Source organism: Heloderma suspectum, chromosome 3 (assembly GCF_057233095.1).
Source record: "Heloderma suspectum isolate Gila_16-S chromosome 3, 16-S_ref, whole genome shotgun sequence".
NCBI lineage: Eukaryota > Metazoa > Chordata > Lepidosauria > Squamata > Helodermatidae > Heloderma > Heloderma suspectum.
Window position 1 is genome coordinate 307,619,546 of NC_139460.1, and position 12,525 is coordinate 307,632,070.

The 12,525-nt window shown below is 42.2% G+C and overlaps 1 protein-coding gene across 4 annotated transcripts in view; it reads right to left on the minus strand.

Annotated features, from left to right (window-relative positions):
* The window catches only part of TNIK (TRAF2 and NCK interacting kinase), a 424,016-nt gene that overhangs the window by 73,818 nt on the left and 337,673 nt on the right, over positions 1–12,525 (minus strand). For 3 of the 4 annotated variants that reach the window (XM_084847490.1, XM_084847489.1, XM_084847493.1), the window contains 2 exons: positions 9,348–9,587; positions 2,902–3,008 (listed from right to left, as the gene is read on the minus strand). In XM_084847490.1, the coding sequence (XP_084703616.1) occupies positions 2,902–3,008; positions 9,348–9,587 (347 nt within the window). The remainder of the gene's footprint in view (positions 1–2,901; positions 3,009–9,347; positions 9,588–12,525) is intronic. The other variant, XM_084847491.1, reaches the window with a different exon arrangement.

Below are 12,525 nucleotides of genomic sequence, written 5' to 3' on the forward strand. Positions count from 1 at the left end.
ACAAAGTCCCTCACCAAAGATTCTTGAGCAAGCTTAGCAGTCATGGGATAAGAGGAGAGGTCCTCTAATGTATCAGTAATTGGTTAAAGATAAAGTAGAGAGTAGGATAAATGGTACATTCTCCCAATGGAGGGATGTAAACAGTGGGGTCCCACAGGGATCTGAACTGGGACCCATGCTTTTCAACTTATTCATAAACGATATGGAATTACGAGTGAGCAGTAAGTGGCCAAGTTTGCTGACACCACCAAATTATTTAGGGTGATTGAAACAAAATGGAATTGCAAGGAGCTCCAAAAGGATCTCTCCAAATTGAAAGAATAGTCATCCAAATGGCAAATGCAGTTCAATCTAAGCACGTATAAAGTGATGCACATTAGGGCAAAAAATCCCAACTTCAACTATAAGTTCATGGGATCTGAGCTAGCGGTGACTGAAAAGAAAGAGATCTTAGGGTTGTGGTGGACAGCTTGATGAAAATATCAACGCAGTGTGCAGTGGCTGTGAAAAAGGCAAATTCCATGTTAGGAATAGTTAGGTATAATTAGAAAAGGAATTGAAAATAAAACTGCCAAGATCACACTCCCCTTAAACAAATCTATGGTGCAACCACACCTAAAATACTGTGTGCAGTTCTGGTCATCGCACCTAAAAAAGGATATTGTAGAGTTGGAAAAAGTACAGAAAAGGGCAACTAAAATGATCAAAAGGCTGGAGCAACTCCCCTATGAGGAAAGGTTACAGCAGCTGAGATTACTTAACTTAGAAAAATGAGGAGGAGGGTGGGATATATGATAGAGGTGTACAAAATTATGCAAGGTGTGGAGAAAGTGGATAGGGAGACATTTTTCTCCCTCTCTCATAATACTAGAACCCAGGGTCATCCCATGAAGATTCAGGACAGATAAAAGGAAGTACTTCTTCACACAGTGTAAAGTTAAAATATGGAATTCACTTCCACAAGAGGTAGTGATGGCCACCAATCTGGATGGTTTCAAAAGGGGATTGGACAAATAAAACTATTGATGCCTACTAGTCCTGATGGCTATATACTACCTCCAGTATCAGAGGAAGTATGCCTATATACACCAGTTGCTGGGAACATGAGTGGGATGATGCTGTTGAGCTCATATCCTGCTTGTGAGTTTCCATTTGGCAGCCGGTTGGCCACTATTTGAACAGAATGCTGGACTAGATGGACCCTTGGTCTGATCCAGCATGGCTGTTATGTTCTTAATCCTGTTCTCCCTCCAAGCTTTCAGTCAATGCATGAAGGAAAGGCGAGAATAGACCTGCTGTTGCAAGGAAAAAATGGGTAACTTTCATATACACCTCCTTTACACCTCCTTAGGTGAAATACAAATATGATTAAAAAAAACCCAAATTTCCCTTTTCAACTCAATCAGTCCAAAATTAGCTATCTAATTCAATCTTGTCTTTGTCTAAAAGGGCAAGATGAAAGAGAATATCAAAACAACTCCCAATCAACTTAAGTATTTTCAGTGAGTTTTCTATCGGCATATAGAATCTGGAGTTCTGGGTGCAGCAATACAACAGCCTGGTGGTTGGAGCCAAGATTTTTCTGCCTTTCTGAACAAACATTTTTGTCTCGCACTAAGGCAGTGCTTGTTGTGCATTACAGTGCTTCCAAAGTGACTTGGGCTTACGGCTGATTCACACTTTATGCTGCATTGCAGGTACCCTGGCATGTGACTGAGGTTTGCTGTAGTGAACCTGCACACTGTAAAGGAGAGACATAGGCCCCAAACCCTCAGGGATACATGATAGATGCATGCCAAGGAGCTTCAATTGGTCATGGCACTCCAGTGGATGTTCACTGTTTGAAGATGCACAATCCCCCTTTGCACTTTGTATGTTTACTACAGCAAACGTCAGCAAAACACTTAATATACCCTTGGAACTGTGTAAAAGCATGAACTGGTTGAACAAAAGAGTACAAACCTTTAGACGAGTCTTCCCAACCTGGCGCCCTCCAAACATGTTGTACTACAGCTCCCATCATGTGGCCATACTGGCTGGGGATGATAGGAGCTGTAGCCTAACACATCTGGAGGGTGCTAGGTTGGGGGAGGCTGCTTTAGACTGAGTCTTACAACCTTACAGGCCAAATGCAAGGATGCTATGAAGTGCTATTATATTATATGGAGAAAAGGTGTGGGGGGGGCGGGGACACATGTGCAATTCTGTGATGCAAATGTTAGCCACTGCCAGCTTGCCTGCAAAAATCTTAACCAAGTTGCAGTGTTTTTCCATTTGAAATTATTTTTTTTCCTCCCACTTTAATAAATTAGTTGAACAGGCCCATGGTACATAGGAACACAGGAAGCTGCCTGAAAGTAGGTCAGACGATTTGTCCATCTATCCCAGCATTGTCAATGATGGCTCTCTAAGGTCTTGAGCAGAGGTCTTTCCCATCACTTTCTGCCTGCTCCTTTGTCTTTTTAATGGAAGATGCCAGGGATTGAACCTGCACGCAAATCATGTGCATTGTACCATTGAGCTACAGTCCCTCCCACTGTACTGTGTCTAATGATTAATTACAGTTCTGCTTCACTCCTGTCTGATAACAGAAAGGTTGCAGTAGAAGGGACAAAAGAGGGAAAGAAATTCGCTTCCTCTGTTGTGTCCCTTCCCCCATGAAACTTAAGAAGGTAAGGAATCCCTTGTCCATACTACTCAATTCTCTCCCTCTGCCCAGAATTTTGCCAATATGGGTGGTTGTGGTGATTGTTGAATGGAACCTTTTAGACATATGACCTATGCTGTGTATATCATTGAGTAAATTTCACGGAAGAAATTTCTGTGACTTTCAGCTTGTATCCCTGGGAGGAGGGGGAGAAACACTCAAGAATTCCTTCTTTTTTCTCTCCTTAGCATTACCTTGCTCTTATCGGATGCGATCCTAGTCGAGGTCCCAGTGCATTCCCATTCCCTGGAGAGTTCTTCCGAGCTAATGCTGGTGAGATGGAAGTAGTTCGTTGAGGCACCTGTAAGAAAATTGAATCATGCAAGCTATTTGAATCATGAAGCTATTTGCTGTTGAAATCACATCCACAGTTCACACCAGCAAGTTGGGAAGGATCACCAGGTTTCGTTTCGCTAGCTTGCCAGCGTGATCTTTGCTTTTATTTCCCATTGAAAATTCCTATTTTGTGATTTCAATAAGCAACTAAGATTCTTTTGAAGGACCTGAGTGTGATTTGTAATTACTTTATTAAAAATTGCTTATGTTAATCAAGATTTTATTTTAAATGTCATCAATTTATTCCCTATGGGCATGAATGCTGATTTCTTTTCCACACTGTATTGCTATGTTAAGTGTTTATCTTATAAAGCAAATGCTGATCTGCATACACACATGAAGCACTATTGCTACTACTCTGAACAGTGAGGTGTATGTGGACATTGAAACACTACAGGCATGAACATGTTTAATAGTCATCACCCTTCTTAAGGAATTCTGGGTATGACAATTCCCAGTATTTTGCAGGGGAAGCTACAGGTAAGATCCAATAGTGTTGCCGCACTAGTGTTGTTGTTCAGTCGTTAGGTCATGTCCGACTCTTCGTGACACCTTGGACCATAGCACGCCAGGCCTTCCTGTCCTCTGCTCTCTCCCGGAGTGTGCTCAAGTTCATATTCATTGCATCGGTGATGCTATCTAGCCATCTCATCCCCTGCCGTCCCCTTCTCCTTTTGCCTTCGATCTTTCTCAGCATCAGGGTCTTTTCCAGGGAGTTTTCTCTTCGCATTAGGTGGCCAAAATATTTGAGCTTCACCTTCAGTATCTGTCCTTCCAATGAGCGCTCAGGGTTGATTTCCTTTAGGATGGACTGATTTGACCTCCTTGCAGTCCAGGGGACTCGTAAGAGTCTTCTCCAGTACCACAGTTCGAAAGCATCCATTCTTCGGCGCTCAGCCTTCCTTATAGTCCAGCTCTTACAGCCATACGTTGCTACTGGGAAAACCATAGCTTTGATTATATGGACCTTTGTTGGCAAGGTGATGTCTCTGCTTCTTACTATGCTGTCTAGGTTTGCCATAGCTTTCCTCCCAAGGAGCAAGCATCTTTTAATTTCATGGCTACAGTCACCGTCTGCAGTGATCTTGGAGCCCAAGAAAATAAAATCTGTCAATGCTTCCATTTCTTCCCCTTCCATATGCCAGGAAGTGATGGGGCCAGATGCCATGATCTTCGTTTTTTTAATGTTGAGTGTCAAACCAGCTTTTGCACTCTCCACTTTCACCCTCAACAAGAGGCTCTTGAGATCCTCTTCGCTTTCTGCCATTAGGGTGGTATCGTCTGCGTATCTGAGGTTATTGATAATTCTCCCGGCAATCTTAATTCAGACCTGTGACTCATCCAACCCGGCGTTTCTCATGATGTACTCTGCATATAAGTTAAATACACAGGGCGACAATATACAGCCTTGTCGTACTCCTTTCCCAATTTTGAACCAATCAGTTGTTCCATGTCTGGTTCTTACGGTTGCTTCTTGACCCTCGTACAGGTTTCTCAGGAGATAGGTAAGGTGGTCTGGTACTCCCATCTCTTTTAAGGTTTTGCCACAGTTTGTTGTGATCCTCACAATCAAAGGCTTTAGCATAGTCAATGAAGCAGAAATAGACGTTTTTCTGGAATTCTCTTGCTTTCTCCATGATGCAGCGAATGTTGGTGATTTGATCTCTAGTTCCTCTGCCTCTTTGAAACCCAGCTTGTACTTCCGGTAGTTCTCGGTTCACATACTGCTGAAGCCTAGCTTGTAGGATTTTGAGCATAACCTTGCTGGCATGTGAAAGCACTAGTGTTGCACTGGTGTAAATCAATGCTAGCACATCATTAGTGCTTGCTAGAGCAAAGGGGAAATGCGGCAGTTTGCTGCCAAATTTCAGCAGCTAATGGTCGCTTTTTCCTTTTGCACTAGCAAATGCTAATGGTGTTGCCCTAGTGTTGATTTATGCCAGGGCAACATCATTAGCACTAATACTGTGAAACCATTGGATCCTACCCTATGGCACGCATGCAAACAGGGAGAACATATTCATCTCATTTAAAGTGACAACAGCTTTTCTAAGGGAGACAATCTGCCCTTGCCTCTCCCTCTTTTAGTAAAGTACTTGTGAAGAGAGGAGCTGGGACTGCCCTGTGAATTGTTCAGTGCAAAAAACATTCATGTGTGTGTGTGTGTGTGTGTGAGAGAGAGAGAGAGAGCACACATTTGTATTTAAGCAGGAGCCTTGCCCGCTTCAAAATGGCAACTTGTGTATTAAGAATTGAACCCTGCAAAAATTCAACTCAGCATTAGTAGATATGTCCTCAGTGTGTGAGGAATAGTGATGGTGGCTGGGGAAACTTTTTTGTTTCTAGTGCCAGCCCCAACTAAATGGAAGTAGAGATTCTCAGGGGACCATACCCTGCACAACAGTCCAGATTCTCTGAAGTGCATCTAATGACCCTGGGAAGGAAGACTAAATTCAATCCAGCATGGACAAGCTAAATACCTGGTGTTGGAGTATAGTTCAGATGATTCATTCATATGTATTCATGGATATGGGATGTTTGCTGCAAAGCAGGAATTCTTAAACAGACTGATAGATGTTTAACTTGCCTTTTTGGGGTCATCACAAGAACTGCCCCCTGATGCTGCATGTTTAAATATCAGCAATATTATTTAACTGTTTTGAATAAGCACAACCTGAGAAAAGCTCTTGCCCTTCTCAACCTTCAGTTAATGCCATCCACAATTTTAGATGGAAGACATCGCAACGCTTCTTACAAGATGTGGCGTTGCACCTGCAGAGATGAGATGTAGTGAGTTGCTACACTATTTATCCTGTTGCTCTATAACAGAGTGTGTTAGGATCAAATTCCTCCTTGAGTTGCTGAAGGGGCATGTGCACTGGTCAAATGTACAAACAACAAAGTCATAGGAAGCTTCTTTATACTGAGTCAGATCATCGGTCCATCTAGCTTAGTATTGTCTAAGCCGGGGGCAGGGGGCAGGACACCCATGGCCCTCCTGATGCTGTTTGTCTCCAATTCCCATCAGCCCAACCAACCTGGTCAATGGTAAGGTATGATGGGAGTTGTAGTCCAACATAATCAGGTGGGCTACAGATTCCCACCCCTGGTCTACACTGACCGGCAGTGGCTCTCCAGGGTTTCAGACATGAGTCTTTCCCAGTCCTACCAGGTGATGTCAGGGATTGAACCCAGGACCTCTTGCATCCAAAGTCAGCCATAAAACTGTTAGTTTAGCATCAGGCTTGGCCAAAGCAAGACAAGATTTTGTAGGCACTCTTGTACTTGACTTTTATTTGCACAAATGGTTGCTTTTTATGGGATGAGAATTCATGGTGTTGAATGTATTAATTACACACTGTTTATCTTGTTGGACTGAAGTTTTTAATTATGCACACACATTTATATGAACTTGTTATGGCTTGAGGCTCAAACCACAAATATATCTGAATAGGACAGAATGAGGAATGAAAACGCACTGTCCTATGGCTAGGCATTCTATGAGCTGAATTCTACATCCAGAAATCCCCTCCCCAACATTTATGGCTGCCTTCAAATGTGATAGAACTACTAGGGACAAGTGATTCATGGGACTGGCCTGCGAGCTCATATTACGCCAGTACTTTTCCAGCTGCACTGGCTGCCAGTCCATTTCTGGGCCCGATTCAAAGTGCTGGTGTTAACATTCAAAGCCCTTAACGGCTTGGGGCCAGGTTACCTGAAGGATCGCCTCCTCCCATATGTGCCTGCCTGGACCTTAAGATCATCATCAGCGGTCCTTCTCCGTGAGCCCCTGCCAAAGGAAGTGAGGCGGGTGGCTACTAGGAGGAGGGCTTTTTCTGTTGTGGCACCCCGGCTCTGGAATGAGCTCCCTAGTGAGGTTCGCCTGGTGCCTACATTGTACTCCTTTCGGCGCCAGGTGAAGACCTTTTTATTTTCCCAGGCATTTTAGCTTTCTAAATTTTTATCTTTGCTGTTTTAAATCTGTATTTTAAACTCCTGTACTGCTGCTAGGTTTTATTGTGGTTGTATTGTTATATTGTGGTTTTAATGTTCTATATATTTTAAATTGTTTTATTGTGTGTTGTTTGGTTTTAGTTTTTGTGAACCGCCCAGAGAGCTTCGGCTATTGGGCGGTATAGAAATGAAATAAATAAATAAATAAATACTAGACAGAACGCACGTCTGTCTAGGAAATAGTGTGTAAAACAGTCATGTATGCCAGTTGCACATGTGTGTGCATTTTGTGTTTTTTTGTTGTTGAAATGCATGCATCTACAATAATCAAATGGGACAATCTATATGCAGCTTGCATGTTATTACCTATGCAGAAGTAGTTTCTGCCACTTTGTTAGCTGCCTCTTTTATCTCCATGAATACTGTTATCTTCTACCTTAATCCTGAAATAAAACTCACTCTCAAATTCTGTACTCCTTATAGCATTGGAAGTTTTATGTGTAGTTATCCATATACCTGGATGTAAAATCCAGAGTTTAATAACTTGGCATGAATTTTATAAACAACTACAAAACTCAAGACCCACCAGCTGAGGAGTCCTATGCCGACACCATGAATCACTTGCATAAATAACCAACTATAAACCTTTCTTGACATCAGAGGAAGTTATTGCTTTGTTACTTTTAAATCTTGGAAAAATCACAATTGATGTTGTTGCAACATCAATCAATTAGCTATATTTTTTCTTTTCTTATAACTATGCGATCCGAAGTAAAGAGCTGATTCAGCACGGTAGAAATTTTTAACAGTCATCTTGTAATTCATCCAAAAAAGAAAGGCTATAAACATTGCAACTGCATTAATGTATTAGAAAAGAGCCTTAGGCTGCAGTCCCATACCTTCTTTCCTAGGACTAAGCTCCAGTGAATTCAATGGGACTTACTTCTGAGTAGGCATGCATAGAATTACACTGTTACTTAAAGAGCACCTGCCATCACGTCCATTAAGGCATAAACTTCTGGAGCCCTTACAGAACATTTCATCAGGTATTGATTAAATCTGGAGGCATGATGTCAACCTCAGAAGCTTACAGGTTTGATCCAGTATGGCAAGTTTTATGCTTCTAACCGATCTCTTTATGAAGGAAAAAAAGGTAAACCAAGAAAGAAAGACACTGATTTATTCAGGGCTCAGGAGCTTTCTTTGCAATATTATTTATGTACATGCCAGATATGGTAGCTAACAGTTCTAGTTTGCTGATGTAATAATATTTTCCAGTCTGCCTTATTTGTTGACACTATAATCTGGGGCTCTACAGCCATAACACCTAGGATTAGGCTACAGCTCTGGGGTCTGGCACAAGGGCATAAAACTCATGCCAGCCCCAAGACCTAAATCTAGCTCCAGAATCAATGCAGCAGCTACTGTGTCAGTGTTTGCTATGAAAGTGCTATTCTGTAACATGGCCCAAGCTCTCTAATATACATCATCCCTAGGGATCATTTGAGCAATGACGGGATAGTTATCAGAATCAAGTGTCTCCACTCTTCATACAGTTGAAAGGAGCTACTTACATAGGGTTCCTATTTTAGGCAAGGTAACCCAGGCCACTCTGTCCTTCCATGGCTAATATGTCCTAGTAAATCTGCCTAGCTTTGAATATGTTTGCATTAACCTTGCAGGAGTTGGTATGTTCAGGACAACTTTTGAATTTGAGGCAGTGCTCAAATTACAGGGAACCTCTTACCTTTTATGCTGTCTCACTTGGATGTTTTTAGAAGGCCATTTGGGAAAGTCAAGTGGTGCTTGTGCATTTCATTAAAGGCCCTGCTACTTTCACCTGTAACTGGATCATTGGTTCAGTGAGAATTTCTGTCTAGTGTCACCAATAGTTAAGAGCCGCTTTACATTTTATATAGCAAATGGATTTCTTCCTAAATATGCAGTGGACTTGTGTCAGAGAGCCAGGACCAATCAAGGTATGTAGGAAGCTGTGTTAGCCCAGGTCAGCATATTTGTCTATCTAGCCTGTCTTTCACATCACCTGCTACCTGATCCTTTTAACTGGAGATGCCAGAGACTCAACCAGGGACATTCTTCACACAAACCATGTGCTCTGCTACTGAGCTATGGTCCCTCCCTGCAAGAGACCCTGATGTATGTTCCCAAGTGTTTAGGGACACTTGTCTGCCCATTTGTGTGCATATTGCAGGAGGCACCAGGGCAACACTAGTGTAAGAAGATCTGGTGCTATGTGGCATATGAACAGGGTCTAAGGTGCCACTGCGGTTGAATTGAGCTACTCCTTATTTCAAACCTTGCAAGTTAGCAGCGACCCAATTTTTACCTTTGGTGGAATGTCTTCCTCCTGTCGTAACCAAGAACTTCGGTCAAACTTTTCAACACGAGGGGGGAGAGGAGGGTTTTCAGAGGTGGGGTCCGAGTTCTGCCTTGGCATCTCAGTGCGGTGAGAGATCACCGTCAGAGCCTCCTGAAACCCAGCCATTCCCTTTGTGGGCTGTTCATGCAGTGACTGAGAGGCAGGCAAGGAAGGTCCTTGGGATTTCACATTGACCAGATGTGGAATCTATGCACCAAGTTAAAACAAAACCATCAGTATAGATTGGAAAAAATGTAATAAAAAATAAATAAATCGTTTGCGGATCACTTCTTTCCCCCCAATTTCTTATTTTGGTATTGAACTTTTTTTTTAGAATTTCATTCAAAAATATAAGAAGATCCAGAGCTTACAATATTAAGCAGATTGAGGTCAGGAAATGCCAAAAATGAGACTCCTCATTTAGCCTTAGTTCTGTCCCACTCTACATCAACCTTCCCAACACTGGTGCCTTCCAGATGTGTTGGACTACAATTCCCATCATCCCCCAGCCAGCAGTCCAACACATCTGAAAGGCACCAAGGTGGGGAAGGCTGCTCTACATATTAATTAATTATAATATAATGTTTAATTATATGATCATGTGTTATTTATGAAATGATTTTAAAATGTTATATATGAAATGGTTTTGCTTTGCAGGTCCAGGTATATCCAAAAACAGAGGAGACCTGATTTCCCCCCAAGCTTTTGTGTACTTAACAGTGTAATAATGCACTATCTAGTCTGATATGGAATTTCCTTGGAGCGTTGCTTCTTGTATTAAAGAAAAATGCAAAGAAGAAGTGGCTGTTTTCAGGAGTTTCAGGCTCTGATGGGTTGCCAAAAATTGGTAGCACTATAGTACTAGTGCATTTCTAGTACTATGGATAGTAATTGTTAGAAACCAATTTTATGGACTTTTTCACAAGGCTGGTGCTCCTCTTTTTTGGTTGCACTGAGTTGCCAAAAGAAAAAAGGGAAAGGAAAGGAAAGGAAAGGAAAGGAAAGGAAAGGAAAGGAAAGGAAAGGAAAGGAAAGGAAAGGAGCTATGCAAAGCTATTACGAATATGATTTTTTAATACTTTGGAACTGATTATCAGCTATAAGAAGTAAAAATTCTATGGCAAGTCTAAGTACAATTTATTTCTTTGGAAGATTTCAGGTTCTGCATTTGGAAAGGGATTTTATATCTCTTCTAATATGAGCACACTTAAGCCCCGTGTGTCTCTACAAATGCATTATATTACTGACAAGAGGTTCGGAACATTGGGCATGAGGGGTTTGTGGTTTTCCCTCCAGACTTAACAAAGGAACTCAACTTCTGCAAAACTATTTTCAACATGGATGATTATAATAAATGACACACACTGGATGGAAAAAAAGTGAAAAAAGCATTGATGGCAAGAAGTTGCTCACTCCTTTGTTTCAGCTTAGCTGGATGGAAAGATCCAAACTGGGACACAGGAGGAATGCCATACTGGAGCAGACCAATGTTTTATATACATCCTGCAATGTTTCTCCCATGGAAGGTACCACCTGATGGCTCCAAAGGGGGTGGGGTGGGGGAATATTTATCACATATATCCTTCTTTTCCTTCAGAAAGTTCAGAGATGCTTACATGGTGGTTTGGGCAGGCAGAGACGCCTATCCAGGCTGACACCTGCTTCGCTTTAACAATATCACAGCACGAGGTTTATTATACAACTGAAGAGAGGAGGAAAAGGGATGATCTGGAACAGAACTGGTGATCAGGTTATGAATGGAACCATGAGAATGTCAATACTCTCCTTATTCACCCACAAGCTCAGATATTCAGTTATTATTCATTTAACTCATACTCTCAGGGCCATTATAGGGCAGCAAATCCAAGTTTGTCAGACAGCACATACCTGAGAGGGATTTGCAGCCAATCCTGGCTCTCTGGTGAATGTACTGATAGGATGCATATTTGCAAAGATGATTGTGTCTCATTCACACTTTACTAAATATATACCATGTAAAGAGTCCTTGACTGTTATTCTACTGTGATGTTTTAAGAAAATGATGCAGACATGCAGGGCTTGGATACCCCAGAACTGCTCAGCAGTGACTGCTTGCTTTTCATCAGGCTTTGTGCAGATAAATAATGGAGTCTGCATTATTTAAATCAGAATATCTGAATTCACCATGCACCTCCCCCTGCCCCCACAAAGACAAAATGTAGCTTCACATCAGTTTGGTATTTAAATAGGCCTCTTTATCAGCATTTCTGGGGCCTGTTTATTTTGAATGTGTGGTCAAGATAGATCCCACTTATTCCCTTGAATGGTTAACACAATGTATGTTGATTCTCTGGGTCAGGATGGGGAACTGCCAGCTTATGGGCTGGATGTGGCCCATTGCCATCTGGCCCACAGTCTCTCCTCCTCAGCCCACCATGGCTTTTCAACTGTCCCCACTTGCCTGCTGCTGCCTGCTCACCCACTTCTAATGCTTCCCGCTCCCTTTGCCTTTCCCAATGGAAGGGCAAGGGAAGAACGCTTCATTGTGAGCCGTTAGCGTCTTGAAACGGCGGTTCCCAAAGCTCCCCCCTCTTGCCTTTCTCCACAGAAGAGAGGGGAGCAAAGGAAGCATATTCTATTGAGTTTTCCCCATTTCCTCCTGACTGTTCTTTGGATCACAGCCACATTCCCAAATGGCATTCTCAAGAGCACCCCATTTGTGACTGTACAACTACAAAAGGTACTGCTATTGTTTTACTAAAAACAATATTGTAATTGTTTTAAATCTTAGGTCTCAATTTTATTATTCCCTCCTTATTCAAATGATGTGGCAGTTTTTAGTGCTTTATTTCCCTTTTCAATTTTCCCTGCATTGATCTTTCCTTGGACTTCAGTGTGTGTGTTTTTAGGGTTGTCACTGACAGCAACACTTCTGTCATCTAAAGTAAGTAATGGTCATCCAAATCCCCCTTTACACTTCTGGGTCATTATACCTTCAGAGTTTACTGTTTGCACCTGGGGTGGGAGAAGTTAAAAGTATATTATACTTGGCCTTGATTGGTAGTGGGGCCCTAAGCAAGGAGTGGGGCCCTAAGCAAGGAGGAGGGAGAGGAGGGAGGATTGTGCTTGTATGTGTGTGTGTATGGATGGATGGAAGGTGTGAAAG